The sequence below is a fragment of the Vipera ursinii genome (genome assembly GCF_947247035.1).
Source record: "Vipera ursinii genome assembly, chromosome: 2".
Lineage (NCBI taxonomy): Eukaryota > Metazoa > Chordata > Lepidosauria > Squamata > Viperidae > Vipera > Vipera ursinii.
Window position 1 is genome coordinate 51,635,123 of NC_139513.1, and position 17,255 is coordinate 51,652,377.

At 41.1% G+C, this 17,255-nt stretch overlaps 1 protein-coding gene across 3 annotated transcripts in view; it reads left to right on the plus strand.

Moving 5' to 3' along the window:
- SLC41A3 (solute carrier family 41 member 3) overlaps positions 1-5,777 on the plus strand; it is a 39,110-nt gene extending 33,333 nt beyond the window's left edge. For all 3 annotated transcript variants that reach the window (XM_083353849.1, XM_083353850.1, XM_083353848.1), the window contains exons 9-11: positions 1,787-1,921; positions 2,964-3,112; positions 4,301-5,777. In XM_083353849.1, the coding sequence (XP_083209975.1) occupies positions 1,787-1,921; positions 2,964-3,112; positions 4,301-4,486 (470 nt within the window). In that variant the 3' untranslated portion in view covers positions 4,487-5,777. The remainder of the gene's footprint in view (positions 1-1,786; positions 1,922-2,963; positions 3,113-4,300) is intronic.
- Positions 5,778-17,255: the final 11,478 nt, after the last annotated feature.

Consider the following 17,255-nt stretch of genomic DNA (forward strand, 5'->3'; position numbering starts at 1 on the left):
GTAGTTTATTTTTTGAAGTGGATTAAGAATGCAAAAGCCTTCTGGCTGTGTTCATTTCTGAGGAAATGAAATTAAAAGCAGGTGTCAGTGCTTCAGCAAACAGGCTGTGCCAAATAGGTTATAGAGGAGAGGGCTACTCTTGCCAAAGTTATGTGGCAGCTCCTCACATCACCAGGAGAAGGAGACCCTGGAATCCTCTAAAATGCTGAGGATCATGCTGGGGAAGGGACGGTCTTCCTTGTGTAAATCACATTATGAATAGCGCCTTGACGTTTGAACTATGATTTTGGATTGGGGCTGTTATTCACAGTGTACATACAGCGTGCTGCCAGACATAGTGTAGGCAGGGAGAAAGAAGATATAAAACCTGCTTTACTAGCTGAGAAAAAAAGGAGGGGACCCCCTTTCTTCTGTTTCTGCATAAGGAAGTGAAAGCGTGGACCGATAATAAGGATATTAGATCACACAAGAATTAGCTCTTGTTCTTGAAGACTTTTCACAAGCTGAATTTCTGCAGAATGCTGATGTAAAAATACTAGCGCTTGGGCCAATCTTTCCTTCAAAGTTTAAGTGTTTGTGAAGGCCGGGAAGTTAATGACTCTGAATGCAAGAAGAGCATTCTGTATGGAATCTGGGATGGGGATGAGATGTTTCTCTTGTGAGAAACAATGAAAAGTAGAGGACAGCCCCTCCCCCCCTCAATAGTTTGAGTGGAACAGATGTCAAATTTACTTCATCTACATTTGTCAACAGAAGTAAAAGAAAAGTGGCATCTTCCCCCTCCCCCCTCCAAATTTGTTGCAGTTGTTTTTAACCTCTTGGAAAGAGGCAGGATTTACCCTATGATAAGGTGAGAGGCCAATAAATTTGATAATAAATGAAAATAAAAAAGCCCTGTCCGTTTCTAAAGGAGGAAAAATCCCTCTGAGTCTGCTGAATTCTCAATTTCATCTTACATTGAAAAATGTATTGATTAGGGCCAAATATTGACTACCACCAATACTAGATCGATGCATCTCCTTTTCTATATCAACTAAGTTGTACTGAGGTTACTTCCAGGTGAGGCTTTTATCGTATGATCCCTCTACCTTATTTGTGGAATTTTAAAGTGGGGCTCAGATGACCTTGCTTTCTACTTTATTATATGTACGTATGTGTATTCTTATCGTAAAATTATTAGGAGAAAGGGACAATATTTTCAGGGATAATTTAATCTTTTTAATTGTCTTTTAACTTTTGTATTTTTTATTGGTGTGATTTTAAAATGCCCTGTAAACCGCCCTGAGTCCTTGGGGAAAGGGCGGTATATAAATCTAATAAAATTTAATTAATTAAATATAACAGCGTGACAGTATTTAAATGCTTTCACTAGGAGCTTCCTTCCAGAACAGGAATGAGTGAACTGAGTGGCCTCATAATTATTTCTGCCTTCAGTTACCAAAAGTTACAGTTTGCTGCCATGGTGTGGTAGGAATCACCCAGAAAATACATTGTAAGCCTCTGAAAGAAAGAACTGCCTATGATCCTGCAAAAACCCAAGATGAAAAAAAAGAGAATTCTTCTATAAGCCTATCTGTCCGATTTATATCCTCAACAAACACCCACGAGGCCTTGCAGTCCTTGGCTACAAAATGTTAATAGTGGGCTATGGAGATCCAAAGGTTGCCCACCCCTGTAAGGAGAAGCTCCCACATGACTCGCACTGATGTTTCCGTGGCGTTCGGCAAAGCTTCTGTCTTTCTTGTACAGAGGGATAATGCTTGTGTTCTGTCCTTTGGCTCTGCAGGTGTTGGTGGCAATTTGGTGGCTATCCAGGCCAGTCGCATCTCCACATTTCTGCATTTCTGGAGCATGCCTGGAGTCCTGCCACACAAAATGAGGCAGCATTGGCCTAATCCGTGTACCACCTTCTTCGCTTCAGGTAGAAGGCCATTGGACCCTTGCTATTTGCATACCCGGACTCTAGAATTTCAGAAAGTACTGTACTGGGAATATGTACCCCATTAACCACATGTAATGCGTGGGTCTCCATTCAGTGATACAGAAAACTATTCTTGTTTCCCACAGTCAGAAAATTATATGCATTGTCTAACGATGAAAAGGTTGTACAAAAGGCTTATTAGCAAATATTATTTGAAAAACAACATGCAGAGAGTTCTCTGTGTTAAAGAATATTCAGTTTTATGTTGAAACAGAATGAGTTGAAGGTAAGATGATATATGAAGGACAATGGTTAGATTTTTTTGAAAATAAATCTCCTTCCTTATGAATAGAAGCCCTAACACATCTCTCCCTCTCTTTCTCTCTCTCTCTCTCTCCCTCCCTCTCTCTCTCTCTCCCTCCATCCCTCCCTCCAAGTCTTTTAACCATCGCCTTTTCTCTTACTGTTGCCTGTTATTCTCTTCTGATTCTGCTTTCTCCTTTTGTTCCCATTTCACAATAGATTTTTCACCTTCAAAATTTCTCATTCCACTCCATTCCATGACAGCTTCTGTTTGTTGGTTTGTTGTCGACCATGTTATTATTATGGTGGACTTCTAGCACTATTTGTTACATTTATATAATAAATGCACATGTTGGTGATAATGATGATTTTGGAACTTTCTGCTTCTTTGCCTAGACCAATAAAATATAATGGATACTAGGTATTAAGAGCTGTGGTGGCACAGTAGTTAGAATGCAGTATAGCAGGCTACTTCTGCATTCCACTGCCAGCAGTTCGATCCTGACCAGCTCAAGGTTGACTCAGCCTTCCATCCTTCTGAGATCGGTAAAATGAGGACCCAGCTTGTTGGGGGCAATATGCTGACTCTGTAAACTGCTTAGAGAAGGCTGTAAAGCATTGTGAAGCAGTATATAAGTCTTAAGTGCTATTGCTAATGCTAGTCCCTACTATGTTTTTCAAAGAACTCAGCTCTTATTTCCTTTGTGATCATAATTACAATCTTTATTCTTTCTTGCAGGTATCAATTCTAAATCAGCCCGTGTCCTGATCTTGCTAGTGATCCCAGGACACCTGGTGTTCCTCTATGCTATACATCTCTTTGAGGGGGGCCACACAGCAATCACATTCACTTTTGTGGCGCTTTATCTGACAGCTGCTGTCCTGCAGGTAACCAGAAACTGACTTTTAGAATTTGGGATTCAGCTTTGGATATGGCCATAGCTTATTGTTATTTTCCATCCATTAACATCATCCCAAAATCGCTCTTTGCCCACATTTCATCCCCCAGAGGATCTCTTTTACATCCATGCCAACCCAAAGGAAAACAATACCTAAATTTTGCAGTGACTTTTCTCTTAAAATGAGAAATCTGATTGCTAAATTTTTCCCACTCTCTTGTTATTGTATCATGGCTGTTCTTTTCAGTCCTGATGACCGCTACTGTCTCCCAGTACCCAATCGCCTGTTCTCCTGCTTGACAGTCAGATCTGTAAACTGTACGATGATTGCTCTTCCTTTGACTTCAGGGCAATGCTATCTAATACAGAAAGCCATGATTCCAGTCTTGGTCTGATTGCTGCTATGGTTACTGGTGCAGCAAGAATTTGGGAGATAGTGTGGGTGGGTGCAAAAGAGTAGCAGCCCAAGATGTGGGGATTGTGGTCAAGACAGCATCTGGACTGACATATCTGTCAGCCTTACCAAATAGATTAGACAAGAAACATAACCAGATCAGCTAATTCTGCTTTATTGTAAAGTTACATTAACATGATCTTGCAAGTCTGAAGGAGAATTCTCCTATTTCTTTTAGAGACCAAGAAACTAGAGAACGTCCCTTGTGATCCTCTTGTACCCATGATCCGGCTGCAGATTATGCTGTCTCTTACCTGACCATTCCTTAAGCAGCATCTCTTCTCCCTGTTTCCCAAAAGCTTTCCACATACTATTACAGCAGAATTCCCCAACCTTTCTGGCTTTGCGGATCGGGTGAGGGGGTGGTGGGGAGAGGCGATGGTTCCGTGTGAGCCACGGGCAAGTGTGTGCACGGCTCCATTTGTGCAAGCAGTGGGCACACACACCCATCTGCCACTTCTGCGGCCCGGTGCTAAGGGGCTTAAGGCCCGGTAGTGGTCGTGATCTGTGGGTTGGGGACCCCCGCATTACAATATCCCAATTGACCAAATTACACAGATACATACTTTATGCTTCCTAAATAGGGGAAAGAAATGAGAAGGGCAAGATTTTGTCTCAGCTGTAGAATGTGTGAACTTTCAGCTATCACAGCTGATGGAATATATGGCAGCACTACGATATCATGCTGGTGACTGCTGCACTTGTTTTGTTTCTCACTTGCAGGTGGGAATTCTGCTCTACGTGGCTGACATCATTGTGCGACTAATGTGGAGAAAGGGTCTGGATCCTGACAATTATTCCATCCCCTACCTCACTGCCCTAGGAGATCTCCTGGGCACTGGCTTCCTGGCAGTTTGCTTCTACTTGCTTTGGTTGCTCAGTGGCTTGGAGTCAAAACTAGGCAACTAAAGCGTTTCAGCCGTAGTGTCAAACTGCCTGCGAATCTCTCACAATCTTCAACAGGATGCTGAAAAGAGGGCATCCAGGTTCCTGAACTGGAATAGATTGTCCTCCCTTTTGATCTCAACACTGCATAGCTGAAAGTTGGAAAAGAGCGACCAATGACGTAGCATAATCATGTATCACAGCGTTTGAAGTGTCAGCAAGGAAAGGATTGTGAAGCCTTCTGATCAGTTTTTCAACCAGTCAAGGAATGTTACTAAAGTGGCTTGGTTTGAACAGTCTCTTGATGCTACCAGAAAGCTAACCCCCGTTTTCAGTAGGGTTGAGCTTGTGTCCTTGATGAGATGCCACGTTGTCTCCACTACCCTTCAAAGAAGGCATTTTGCTTTCTGTCTGCTATATGTTCCCACAAAGAAAGAGGGAAAATTATGTCCAGGACTGTTTTCACTGAACCCCTAAACATAAAAAGAGAAACAAAGTGCAAAATCTGCTTCATGACACCTCATGCATTATGGCAACCTGCTCAGCGAAAATTACTTTGCATTAAATTTTTTAATCTGTCCACTAATGTTCAACTTGGGGGATGGGATATGTGTCTCTGTGTTTGTGTATTTTCTTGCACTTTAACAGGGAACATAATGGGGGGGGGAAGAGAACCTAAATATTGAAACTTCCAACACCTGATTGTATATAGGAATGAAAATAAAATATGTGCTTTGGAGAGAAAATTTTTTAGAAGAAAGCACCAGTCAGTGATGGAAGGGTAATCAGCAACTGATCTTTCCCATCTTATTATGCTACTTTCCTGGGCCAAAGCTTTTTGCTGAGTATACCTGCTACTGTAGGGAAATCTGAAAATAAGGACCAGCTTAAATTTAAAAGCCAAATTCTGAAGGCTCCCCTAGAAGTAGTCAGAGGAGGAAGTTTGATGGAAAATTTTTACTGTCTGTAGTAGCTTTGTGCTGGGAAGAACAGACCTTCGTGAATTCTGGGTCAGGGACAAACCTTTGTGTGACCTCTTAGCTGTTCCAAAGGCAGGGAAATGAACTCATTTATTTCTGGCGGAGAGACCCATGATAACTGAGTTTTTAACTCAAAGGAATTTTTATAATAGAAAAATGGAGGTTGAATTTCCGTACGCCTCCAGTACAAGTGTCAGGCTTAATCAAATTTCCATCTTCTTTTTTTTTTTTACACTCTTCTCTTTTTTGTTTTGTTTTACATGTTCAAGACAGATTATTGTTTTTATGGGGTGACAGAAATGTACACATACAAAATAAAATATAAATAATGGCTAGTACTTGGATGGCTTCATTATGTGGTCCAGGACTAGTTATTAAGCTAATAATTTCTAAGATCCAGCAAGTAAGACGTATCAGCTTTATCAGTTATAAGAATTATAAGAATCAGTCTGGTGTAGACAATTGCATTGAACACAGTTGAAAAAGCGATTTTTTTTAAAAAAAAAAGTCATACATCCTCATTCAACTCAAGATTACATCCATACTATTCCTGCCTCCCACTTTTGTCACAACTACTCTGAGAAATAGCTTGGGGGGAGGGGGGATTTTTTTGACTGAAGAAAAACCTGAACCTCAGTCTGCCTATCACTACATCACCTTGACCCACAAGGGAAAGTAGGGAAGGTAGAACAAGTAAACATGCAAGTGGAACTCTAAAATATACATTAGAAGGCCTCTTAATGCTTCCTTATTTTATGACTCTAATGCAGACTTATCAAACTCGCGATGTCACGTGATGTCACACAACGTATCGGGACGGTTTTGCCATTGCCGGCAATGGGGTGGGCGCAGCTTCCGGATGACGCATCCGGCCTGTGGGCCGGCAGTTTGACACCCCTGCTCTAATGGCTCTCTCCAAAACATGAGATACCTTCAATTTGCAGTCACTCACTGAAATATTTTTAAAATGTTATTATAGGATCTGAACAGAGCGAGGTGGCTTAATGACACTAGAGAAGGTCTGTACTCCAACTGTTTGAGCCCTAGCATCATGTGGCGGAGTGAGCTCCTGTCATTTGCCTCAGCTTCTGCCAACCTAGCAGTTTGAAAGCATGTTACATGTGAGTAGATAAATAGGTACCCATTCAATGAGAAAAACGGTGAATCCAGCCTGTGCCAGACCTTCCCCAACGCATGAGCGTGAGGTGACTTTGGTGGGAGAGAAGTCCCAAATGTTGCTGCAAAATGCTGTTGAATCTTTCCGAATGTGGAACTAGCCCGCCCCCTTCTGGTGCACTCTGAACTGAAAGGTTTAGGTTAGGTTTATTCAATTTCTATACCGCCCTTCTCCCGAAGGACTCAGGGCGGTTAACAGGGCATATATAAATAACAGTACAAAAATTAAAAAGAAATTAAACCAATGCCCAATTAAAATACAATGACAATAAAATAGTAAAAAACCCATTAAAAACCCTAATATTCCCCATCAGGCCAGAAAGGACTAACACTCTTAACAGTTTGCAAACAACTACTTTATATCACACTGTAGTCTCCTGGCTAATGTAACATTACCATAAATAAGTAATAGGATCTGAATGAATATACATTATGAAGGAAGAAAATGGAATAGTCAAAGAATCTGTAAATGATTATATTCCATTGACTTTATTTTGGTTTAAGTAGCATAGCTTCTCTTCCCAAACAAGAGTCCTGGTTGTAGTCTGAAGCAAGATGTGGCTTTTATCTAAAAACACTGTTGTTTATTTCTACTTTGGGTGGAGTCCCTAGAGAACATCTGGTCATGTTTTATCTTTGCTCTTAGGTAATTCCAACTCATTTAAAACAGGCAGGAAAAACAAGTGGTGCAAAGAATAATTAGTTGGAGCACGTTTCCCCACAAAAATGTTCTGTCTAAGTCATGAATGGGCATTACTTTGAAAGTTCTTACTAAGAACTCACTAAGGATCCTTAAAACTTTCCATCCCATAGTGGTTGGCAGTATATCCAGTTCTCTGTCTTGAAAACTAATATTCTCAAAGTGATTGGGGAGCTACCATAAGGGATGAATAAAACACAAATTGAAGAGAGGGGTATTTTTCCCCCCACAGATGAACATTTAACTGACTCTAGATAAGCAAATATATTTCCAAGCATTCTGTCTTCCAGTAGTATAAATGTTCTAATTTTTAGCTTGCCAAATTTGGTTGTTTTTTTTTTTTTAAAAAAAGTTTCAAAAAGCTGGAATGGAGCCTTTAGACCAGGGGTAGGCAACCTCGGCTCTTTTATGACTCATGGACTTCAACTCCCAGGAAGTCCATGAGTCATAAAAGAGCCGAGGTTGCCTACCCCTGCTTTAGGCTGAGTCCCACTTTCCGCTGAATATAAGAATCCATTTCTGGTTAGACTCACTCAGTGAAAGGAAGTGCTCCCTATCTCTAGGTGACTGGTTTAACCTCCAGTGATGGAGCACCCATGATTTCTGAAGGCAAGCTTTTCCACTGGTTAATTGTCCTCACTGTCAGGAAGTTTCTCCGTAATTCCAGGTTGCTTCTCTCCTTGATTAGTTTCCATCCATTCTTGTCCTGCCCTCTGGTGCTTCGGAGAATAATTTGGCCCCCTATTCTTTGTGTTTTTGTTGTTGTTAGCTGCGAAGCCGTGTCCTACCCATCGCGACCCCATGGACAATGTTCCTCCAGGCCTTCCTGTCCTCTACCATCTTCTGGAGTCCATTTAAGCTCACGCCTACTGCTTCAGTGACTCCATCCAGCCACCTCATTCTCTGTCGTCCCCTTCTTCTATTGCCCTCAATCTTTCCCAGCATTAGGCTCTTCTCCAGTGAGTCCTTCCTTCTCATTAAGTGGCCAAAGTATTTGAGTTTCCACTTCAGGATCTGGCCTTCTAAAGAGCAGTCAGGGTTCATCTCCTCTTGGACTGACCAGTTTGAACACCTTGCAGTCCAAGGGACTTGCAGGAGTCTTCTCCAGCACCATAATTCAAAGGCCTCGATTCTTTGGCGCTCAGCCTTTCTTATGGTCCAACTTTCACAGCCATACATTGCAACTGGGAAGACCATAGTCTTGACTATACACACTTTTGTTGACAGGGTGATGTCTCTGCTTTTTAGTGTGCTGTCTAGATTTGCCATGGCTTTCCTCCCCAGGAGCAAGCGTCTTTAATTTCTTGGCTCTACTCCCCGTCTGCGGTGATCTTGGAGCCCAGGAAAATAAAATCTGTCACTACCTCCATTTCTTCCCCATCTATTTGCCAGGAATTGAGAGGGCCAGATGCCATGATCTTGGTTTTCTTAATGTTAAGTTTCTTTGTGGCAACCCCTCAAAAACTGGAATACTGCATCGGTTGTGTTGTTGGGTGAGGCGGCAAAATTAGACACCAACAACAGTACTGTTTTAGCTCTATATCTAAAACAGTGTATATTTTAGCTCTGGCGCTCTCTCATCAAATTCACTTCTTTATTTTATTTATTTTTATTTTAATTCCATTTATATCCCGCCCTTCTCCGAAGACTCAGGGCGGCTTACAAGCTTAGCAGTAGCCTTCATTCGATGTATATGCCTGCTTGTTAGGGCTTTCACACACACACCCGCAAGCGGCATTATTACAAAGTCAGCTTAATTGCCCCCAACAATCTGGGTCCTCATTTTACCTACCTCGGAAGGATGGAAGGCTGAGTCAACCTTGAGCCTGGTGGGATGCGAACCTGCACTAATTGCAGGCAATTGGTGTTACTTAAGGAGGCATTAGCCCACTGCTCCACCAAGGCTTTAGATTGCTGGCAACTCTTTTTCTTTTGCTTCTGTTCCATTTTAGCAAATTGCATTCCTTGAATTGCTATAGTCCAATCATGAAATGCATCTCACCTCCTAGACTCAGGGTGGAACTCAGCCATCCAATAGAGTCTTCCAAATGGGGAATTTTGAGTGCTCCACAATTGTATTTTGAAGGGGACAGAGAACCCTAAGATAGTGTTTTTCTGGAATACCCGGATGATGAGTATCTACAATCAACTGTTACCTTCTCATGCCACACTATGCCTTCACCAGAGTCACTACTGCTAATTGCAGATGGCCTATGCTTCTTTTTCAGAGAACTGTGCTAAAAGAGGCATCCTAAATGAACTGTCAATATAAAAAAACCCTTCTTAATGGGAGGCATTTTTAAAAACGTATGAAGAGATTGAGACCGAAAGACCACAAGACCATGTCACAGAGATTCTTAGACATATATAGGAGCATAATTGTGTTTTAGGAAAAGAAATAGTATTAGCAACTAAAAGAGATCACCAAAATGTAGTAATGTACTTTCTAAACCCAGGCTGCAGTTGGAGTAAGTTCATGTTCATAGCATCGTAACTGAACCTGATAGATGTACAGATTCTATCCAAGAATCTTGGTGATTTTAAAAATATGTATACAATTTACTGAAAAATAAAAACAACAAGGCACAGAAAGAGCTCTGGAATTGCTTCAAATGGGTTTCTAGATTAAACAACTTCCTGGCACGTAGTTATGGGGAAATGAGAAATAATTCAACCAGGATCTGCTTCTGCCTAGAAAAAGTGGGAGGTGACCCAGTAATTCCCCATTATGTTCCTTCTCTTGTCAAACACCCATTTGCTGGTGAATACGATTCTCCTAGGGGATTTGATCTGGTTTCTGTAACAGAAATGCAGTTGGGTGAACTGGTCAGGGTTATCTGGGCCCAGATTTGTCCTGTTTTAGGGAAGAGAGGGCCTGGGAAGGGAAGGTTTTGCCATTACACCTGCTACTGCTTGGGAACTTCAGCATCTGTGCTGATATCAGTCATGTTAAATTATGGAGCTCATAGCTGCCATGTCATCTGTGGGCCTATCACAATAGAAATCTGCCCTCATTCACTATTGAGGCAGCATGACTGTTCATTAGTGATAGAGATCCTGGTCCCAAATACTGTTTGTAAACAAGGTCTATCTGTATGAACAATTAGGAGCAATTCTTAGGGACTTCTCATCTCTTCTAATTGTGTGTGTTCTGTAGTTGGTTGCTGATTGAGTTAGACTGAGGTCTGGAAGTTTAGGAACCATCCAAAATCTAGGAAAGAGTAACTAGTTTGGAAAATGGATTAGACTTTCCCTCCAACACACACACACACACACACACACACACACAGACACACACACACACACACACCTCTGTCCCAGGATGTCTGCAGACGTTTTAAAAAAGTAAAAATGTCATCACACCTGTAAGATCAAAATCTGCCCCTTCTGATGTGTGCCATGTTGCGACGTGTGCAAAAATGGGGAGGCTTCAATTAGACAGCTTAGCCATCTTGACTTTTTTTAACTACACCCTCCCTCCCTTTTCATGAAAGACCTATACACATCCGCCTTGGATACAGATGATACCACCGTAGGCATTTCACTTGTGAAAAGAATAACAGATTGCTGTATGGAGCAGATTGGAAAAGACAGAAAAAGGTGGATTTGTGTATCTGCCAGAACCTTTGAATCCTAAGGAATATCTTATTAAAATGTTATGCAGAACCAGTAGACATTTGCTGTTTTTCAGGATTCTTCGACTGAATTCCAGATATCCACAGCCAGCTTATTTGTAAACAAACACATGCTTTGTAAATGCCAAGCTGCCTCCCACAAACAAATTCCAAGGAAACCAGCCCCAGGTAAGAGTTTTAGAAATCCCTTCAGCTTGCACTCAGAAACACAGTGCAAGTAAAAACACATACTGCTGCTTTGCAGAAATTGGGTTATTGCTCCAGGGTTTTTCTTTATGGTTGGGTTTTTGTTGTTCGCATTGCAGCAATTATAGAATATTTTCTTTCTATGGTCACATGATCACAATTAAATCCTTTCTGGGGGGAAAACAAAGATTTATTACTAAGCCCAATCTTTTGGTGTTATGTTGAAGCAAATATAGTCCATTCAGAAAGCCATTGGAGAGTAAAGTCTGATTTTTTTTACTGAAAGAAAGAACTGTGTGGCTATTTGATGACAGATTATTGGTTAATACAGTCGGAGGGAAGGCAGATTAATTCCACTGTATGCAGTAAACTCAATTTAATTGACCAAAGGTTAAAGCCAGAAGAAATTCTTCAGACTTTTTAACAAAAAAGATGATACATAATTTTACCATGTGGTTCTATGATTCAAAAAGAAGGAACAAGGATTCTGCACTTTTTTTAAAAAAATCCCATTTATATCCCGCCCTTCTCCGAAGACTCAGGGCAGCTTACAATTTAAAGCACAAATCAATGTGCTTAGCACTTTACAAGAATAATAAAGGAATGGCAAGCAAATTTCAGAAGAGGATATATTTAAAAATGAGCCTTAATTAACTACAGAGTTTGACTGCAGGATTCAGGTCACAGCCGTTCCCAAATGCAAATACTTTTACTAGTTTACAAGAGATAGATATAAAAGAACCAGCTGGCTTGTCTTTACCAGCTGAAGACAATCTAAATTTTCTATCCAACAGTCCTTCAGATACTTCTCTGGAACTACAGCTAGAGATCAGCCATCTGCTTGGTCTGTGTCATTTCATCTCCGTGTTGGGGGAAAGCTGTATTTATTGGTCTCCCGCCTGTCACACCTGCTATTAAAAGACAGGGGAATCTGATCAGGGTAACTTCAGTGGTGGGATTCAGCCGGTTCGCACCACTTCAGCAGAACCAGTAGCTAATTTTTTCTTGCCCAGGCCCAGAATGGACTTCCGGAAGGAGCATCCACATAGAGAATCTGTTGTTCACATATTTGAATCCCACCACTGGTTAACTTGTATACGAATTCCTGGACCAAGAGTGATACTTTGCAGAACAATCATAACCCTAAAACTGTGAGCACTATGAAGATTTGTGTGCTTAAAATATGGTACAGTGGCTTAAAATATGGAAAATGGAGAAATGATTTCATATTAAGTCCTGATGCAGCAATTTGTAAGTCATAAGGTCACTGAGTTGGAAAAAACTGAATAATTGACAGTACTCCATCCCTTATATCCATGAAATCGAGAGCAATATTGGGAAAAAGTATTTTTTTTTATTTCTAGATGTTGCTCAATGAGGACTCTCAACATTTCTTACTATTAATCAGTTAGGCTAGAAATTGTAATTTAGCCACATCCGATGGCCAAGGGCTGTCTGATCCAGGAATGGGAAACCTTGGCTTTTTTATGACTTGTGGACTTCAACTCCCAGAATTCCTGAGCCAGCCAAGGTTCCCCACCCCTGGTCTAATCCAAGCTAGCCTATTTCCGGCAGGTGGCGCAAATTCTATTTCAAGTTCATTTGAACTACTGTTGAATTGACGCCTAACAAAATCAGAATTTGTGTAAGGCAGGTATGCGTGATGCTGCCAATTTGATCAACAGGCACACAGAAGTCTGTTGAGGGTGAAATGGACAGCACATACTTTTAATAAATAAAAATAAATAAAAATTATGTTCAATGCTTCAGTTTAACAGTTTTGCTAAATAACATTACTGCTGCTATACTATAAACCTAATGAGCAAAATAACAAAATACACTTACTGACACACAATACACAACCATGCACACAAAATAAGAAGCGTGTCTACAGAGGGATTAGGGGGGAGAGATCAAATAAGATTTACGTTAATCTATAAATCCATTTCAGTCATTCTGCCAGAGTATTTGACTTCTCCACCACCACATTATCTCGGAATAGGTATTTGCTAATATTTTAAAAAACTACATTTCCAGAATCCACAATCCATATTAGGTGTGATTGGCACAAATGCCCTTAGTGCATTAACTTACATATGGGTTTGGAATGCCAGTTCTGAACTGAGCTTCCAATTCTTTCCTAAAGATTCATTTTGCTGATCCTTTTGATAAAAACAAGTCAGAAACAGAATGTTGTTCTGTTTCAAACTTTCAGAAATCTACTTATATTTGCATATCCTTATTCTGTGCTAAATTGCTTTAAATGCATTTTGCTCCATGATAAAAAATCTGTGAAAAGAAACTTTTGTTTATTAAATCCCAATCCTCACAGGGGTGGGCAATCTTGGCTCTTTTATGACTCGTGGACTTCAGCTCCCAGAATTCCTGAGCCAGCCAGCTCAGGGATTCTGGGAGTTGAAGTCCATGAGTCATAAAAGAACCAAGGTTGCCTACCCCTGCGTCTAGAACAAAGCAAAAGCAATCTTTCTGGTGCTCTTGGGACATTCTCAGCATATCTGGGAAGGGGCTGGGGCTGGGGGTGGAAGGACCATCATGAGTTTTTGCATTTGTACACCGTGGCCAGTGCTCATTGCATAAATAATAGGGGTGCTACAATGTGTTTCTGTTGGGAGATTGTTATTGTTTTTAATGATTTAAACTTTCTTTAGGACAGTAGAATTTTCATTTATTTTCAACTTCAGCATGCAGCAGTGATGATCATCAATCACACTGCTTCCATATTGAAAGGAAGGAATTCCAGAGTTAGGGGGCTGATTATTAATTAAATGCATTATAATGTTTCTAGGCCACCCAACCCTTGTTTATGCTCTGCCAAGCCAACCACTGGGTGGCAGAGCATACACAAAACAATGTGATCAATAATAAAACCCAAAATATAATCTCAGCTAGAGAGAACAGTAACCAAACTCCCCCACCAGTGGCAAAAAACAGACAAAAAAAAGTTATGGAGCATCATCCAGGAAAACATGTAACTTTTTCAAAAAGCCACCAACAAATGCTATGTGAAGCATCTTTTCCCTCTGAATTCAAAATGCTGCAGAGTTTTGTTGCATCTCTTTGTCCTAAATGAAACATCTAAAATAGTCCTTCCTAATCTGACCCACTCTAGATGTGATGAAATTACAGTAGTTCTTAATATTGCCAGCTAGTACAAGCAGGTTATCTGAAAATTCAATGAGATGCAGTCTCATCACATCTGGAAGACATCATATTGGAGAAAACTGGTTTAAGCAGCCAAACAGCAACATGAATTATTTCCCCTTTTAATGAGACTCCCTACATGTACGTATGTTGGAGGTAAATGTTCAGCAAGATTGGTAATACTGGACAAGATGTTGCCTATGTTTTCCCTGTTTTTTCTAGAGTGATCCCGTTCCAACTGCAAAGCAAATAGGGGTGTGCAGTGCTTTGGATTAAGTTTGGAAAAGGTGGTTTCAATATATGGGTGCATCAATGCAGCATTTCTTTGTGATTCATGAAAGCAGATGCATGAGTTTCCAGGATCCCATAGCCTCACACTTTTCAAAGGATCCCTCCTGAATGGAATTGAGAATACCACACAATCCAAATAGCAAGCATCCCACTTTTTTTTTTTAAAAAAAAAGTCTTGTTGAAATGTGTTGTTATGACATGCTATCATCCAATAATGACTCTCATAGAAATCTTTGATGGCTTGTCAAGTGGCTTGATGGCTTGTCAAGTGGAAATGGTACTGCAAAGTACTGCAAAGGAATTTAGCAGAGAACAAATCTGTAATTACAATGTAGTAAATCACATTAAAAAATAAACGCATAATTAAAAAAGTTGGTCAATTTAAGACAGAAAAAAAGAATCCAAATCCGTTAAGATATTTATTAGGTAAGATATTTATTAGGATTAAATAAAATTAACACAAATATTTTTGCAAGCTTTCATGTTCTCCAGAACTCTTCATCAGGCGATGTGCAAAAAGCAAAACATTTAAGAAAAAGAATTGGCATCTTACTGCATAAAGAACTATTACATTCCTCTTTAAAATGGCTGTTCATCACTCTGACCTTAAGATGTCCTTGTAGCTCTATATGGTTTCTAGATATTATAAGTACCAGAAATTTATATTTAACTGAACAAAAAACTCCTGTAAAAACTATAGCAGTAAAAGCATGTTTCCAGATGGACAAGTCAAAAGGCACTGAATAATTACTCCATTCTTCCATCCTTAACAAATGTATCTCTGTGTGTGGTAAGAGAACAGCTAAAAGAAAGGGTAAAATTAAATTACAAGTGGAAAATGATGACATCTGGATGGCCTATAAAGTTCCACCACTGAGGGAAGGTTATTGTAACAGCCTTGCCTGGACACAGAAGAAGAGCTCTGGGAAGACTTTAAAGACCAACAAAGGAATCAAGATGTTACTCAGTGATAAGGAAGATCCAGGTTCAAGTCTACTATCAGTCATGTAAGATTTAGGTTATTCATGCTCTTTCAGCCCAACCTACCCACAGAGGCGTTGTTAAAGGGAGAGGAAAGGAAAATGCTACCTATCCTGGGCATACGAAATCTGAGCTGCAGTAATTTATAAGACCACTGGATGGTAGCAAAGAGACAGAAAATTGTGACTTTGGATTTTGGCATGGCTATGGAGTGCCTAAAGCAGGGGTCTTCAAACTCGGCCCTTTTATGACTCGTGGACTTCAACTCCCAGAATTCCTCAGCCAGGCATGCCTGGCTGAGGAATTCTGAGAGTTGAAGTCCACGAGTCATAAAAGGGCCGAGTTTGAAGACCCCTGGCCTAAAGTATGGTACCTTGAGCTCCAGCAGGAAAAGGTGGATATAATCTAACACAGGGGTGTCAAACTCAATTTCATTCAGGGCCGCATCAGCATTGCGGTTGCCCTCAGGGGGCCGGGTGGGTATGGCCAGGGTGGGCGTGGCCTACTGGGTGGTCGTGGCTAGAGTGCGTATGGCCTACTGGGTGGGCATGGCCAACTCTACATCGTTCGCATCAAGGGTGCCTATGGGGGCCTGGGCAGGAGTGGGACAGATCTGAAGGTCTCTGGCAGAAGGAGGGTCTCTGGGCCAGGGCCAAGAGACCCTCCCCCACAGTGGGGGCCGTTCCCTCACTGTTTCTAGGGTGGCTTCGTGGGCCACATGAAACCACTTCGCGGGCCAGATCTGGCCCCCGGGCCTTGTGTTTGACATGTCTGATCTAACACATAAATAATTTTAATAAATAACAAAGCTAATGCCATGTTCAGAAAGAAAAAGGAGACCAAGGCTTGAAAGAAAGAGCCCCTCAGAAAAGAATCAGAGCCACTGGGAGAAACCCTGGAATGTATACTTTCTTTTCACTTTTAACACAGATGGATATCTAGGCCTTAGTGCAGGGGTAGGCAACCTCGGCTCTTATATGACTCATGGACTTCAACTCCCAGAATTCCTGAGTCAGCATAGCTGGGAGTTGAAGTCCATGAGTCATAAAAGAGCCGAGGTTGCCTACCCCTGCTTTAGTGTGGGGGGGGGAGAGAGAGAGAGAGAGAGAGAGAGAGAGAGAGAGAGAGAGAGAGAGAGAGAGAGAGAGAGAGAGAGAGAGAGAGAGAGAGAGAGACTTAATGTAGAGACCCTGTAGTTGAGCTTTTTCAATGGAGAACAGCTCGTCCTCCTGGACACAGCCCTCCATTTCCCTAATGAGTTTCCACAAGCTTGTGAAAACCTTGTTGTGGGATAGCTCTTTTGGCGGGAGGAGGAGGGTGTTAAGTTTGGACCTATCACTGCTGGATGGCACTACTATGGATGATGCTATCATTCTTTTCTAAACTTTGTTTATCCTATACACTTCTTAGTAGCAGTCTGAATGAAGGGTAGAGAAATCTTAGCAACAAAATAAATAATGCCATCCCCCATGCACATTCAAAAATTTGGTTGCCTTGACAGGGCATGCATGCCCGAAGTTGGTCATGATTTGTTCAATCTCATTAGAAATGGAAGTCTAAAATCTCACATGCAAGGTTCCTAGATTAGTTTCCGGTTCAGGAGTTCAGTTCAGTTCAGTTCAGTTCATCCCATAAATATAACCAGTAAACATCTCTGAGCTTTTACGATTTCTTTCAGAATA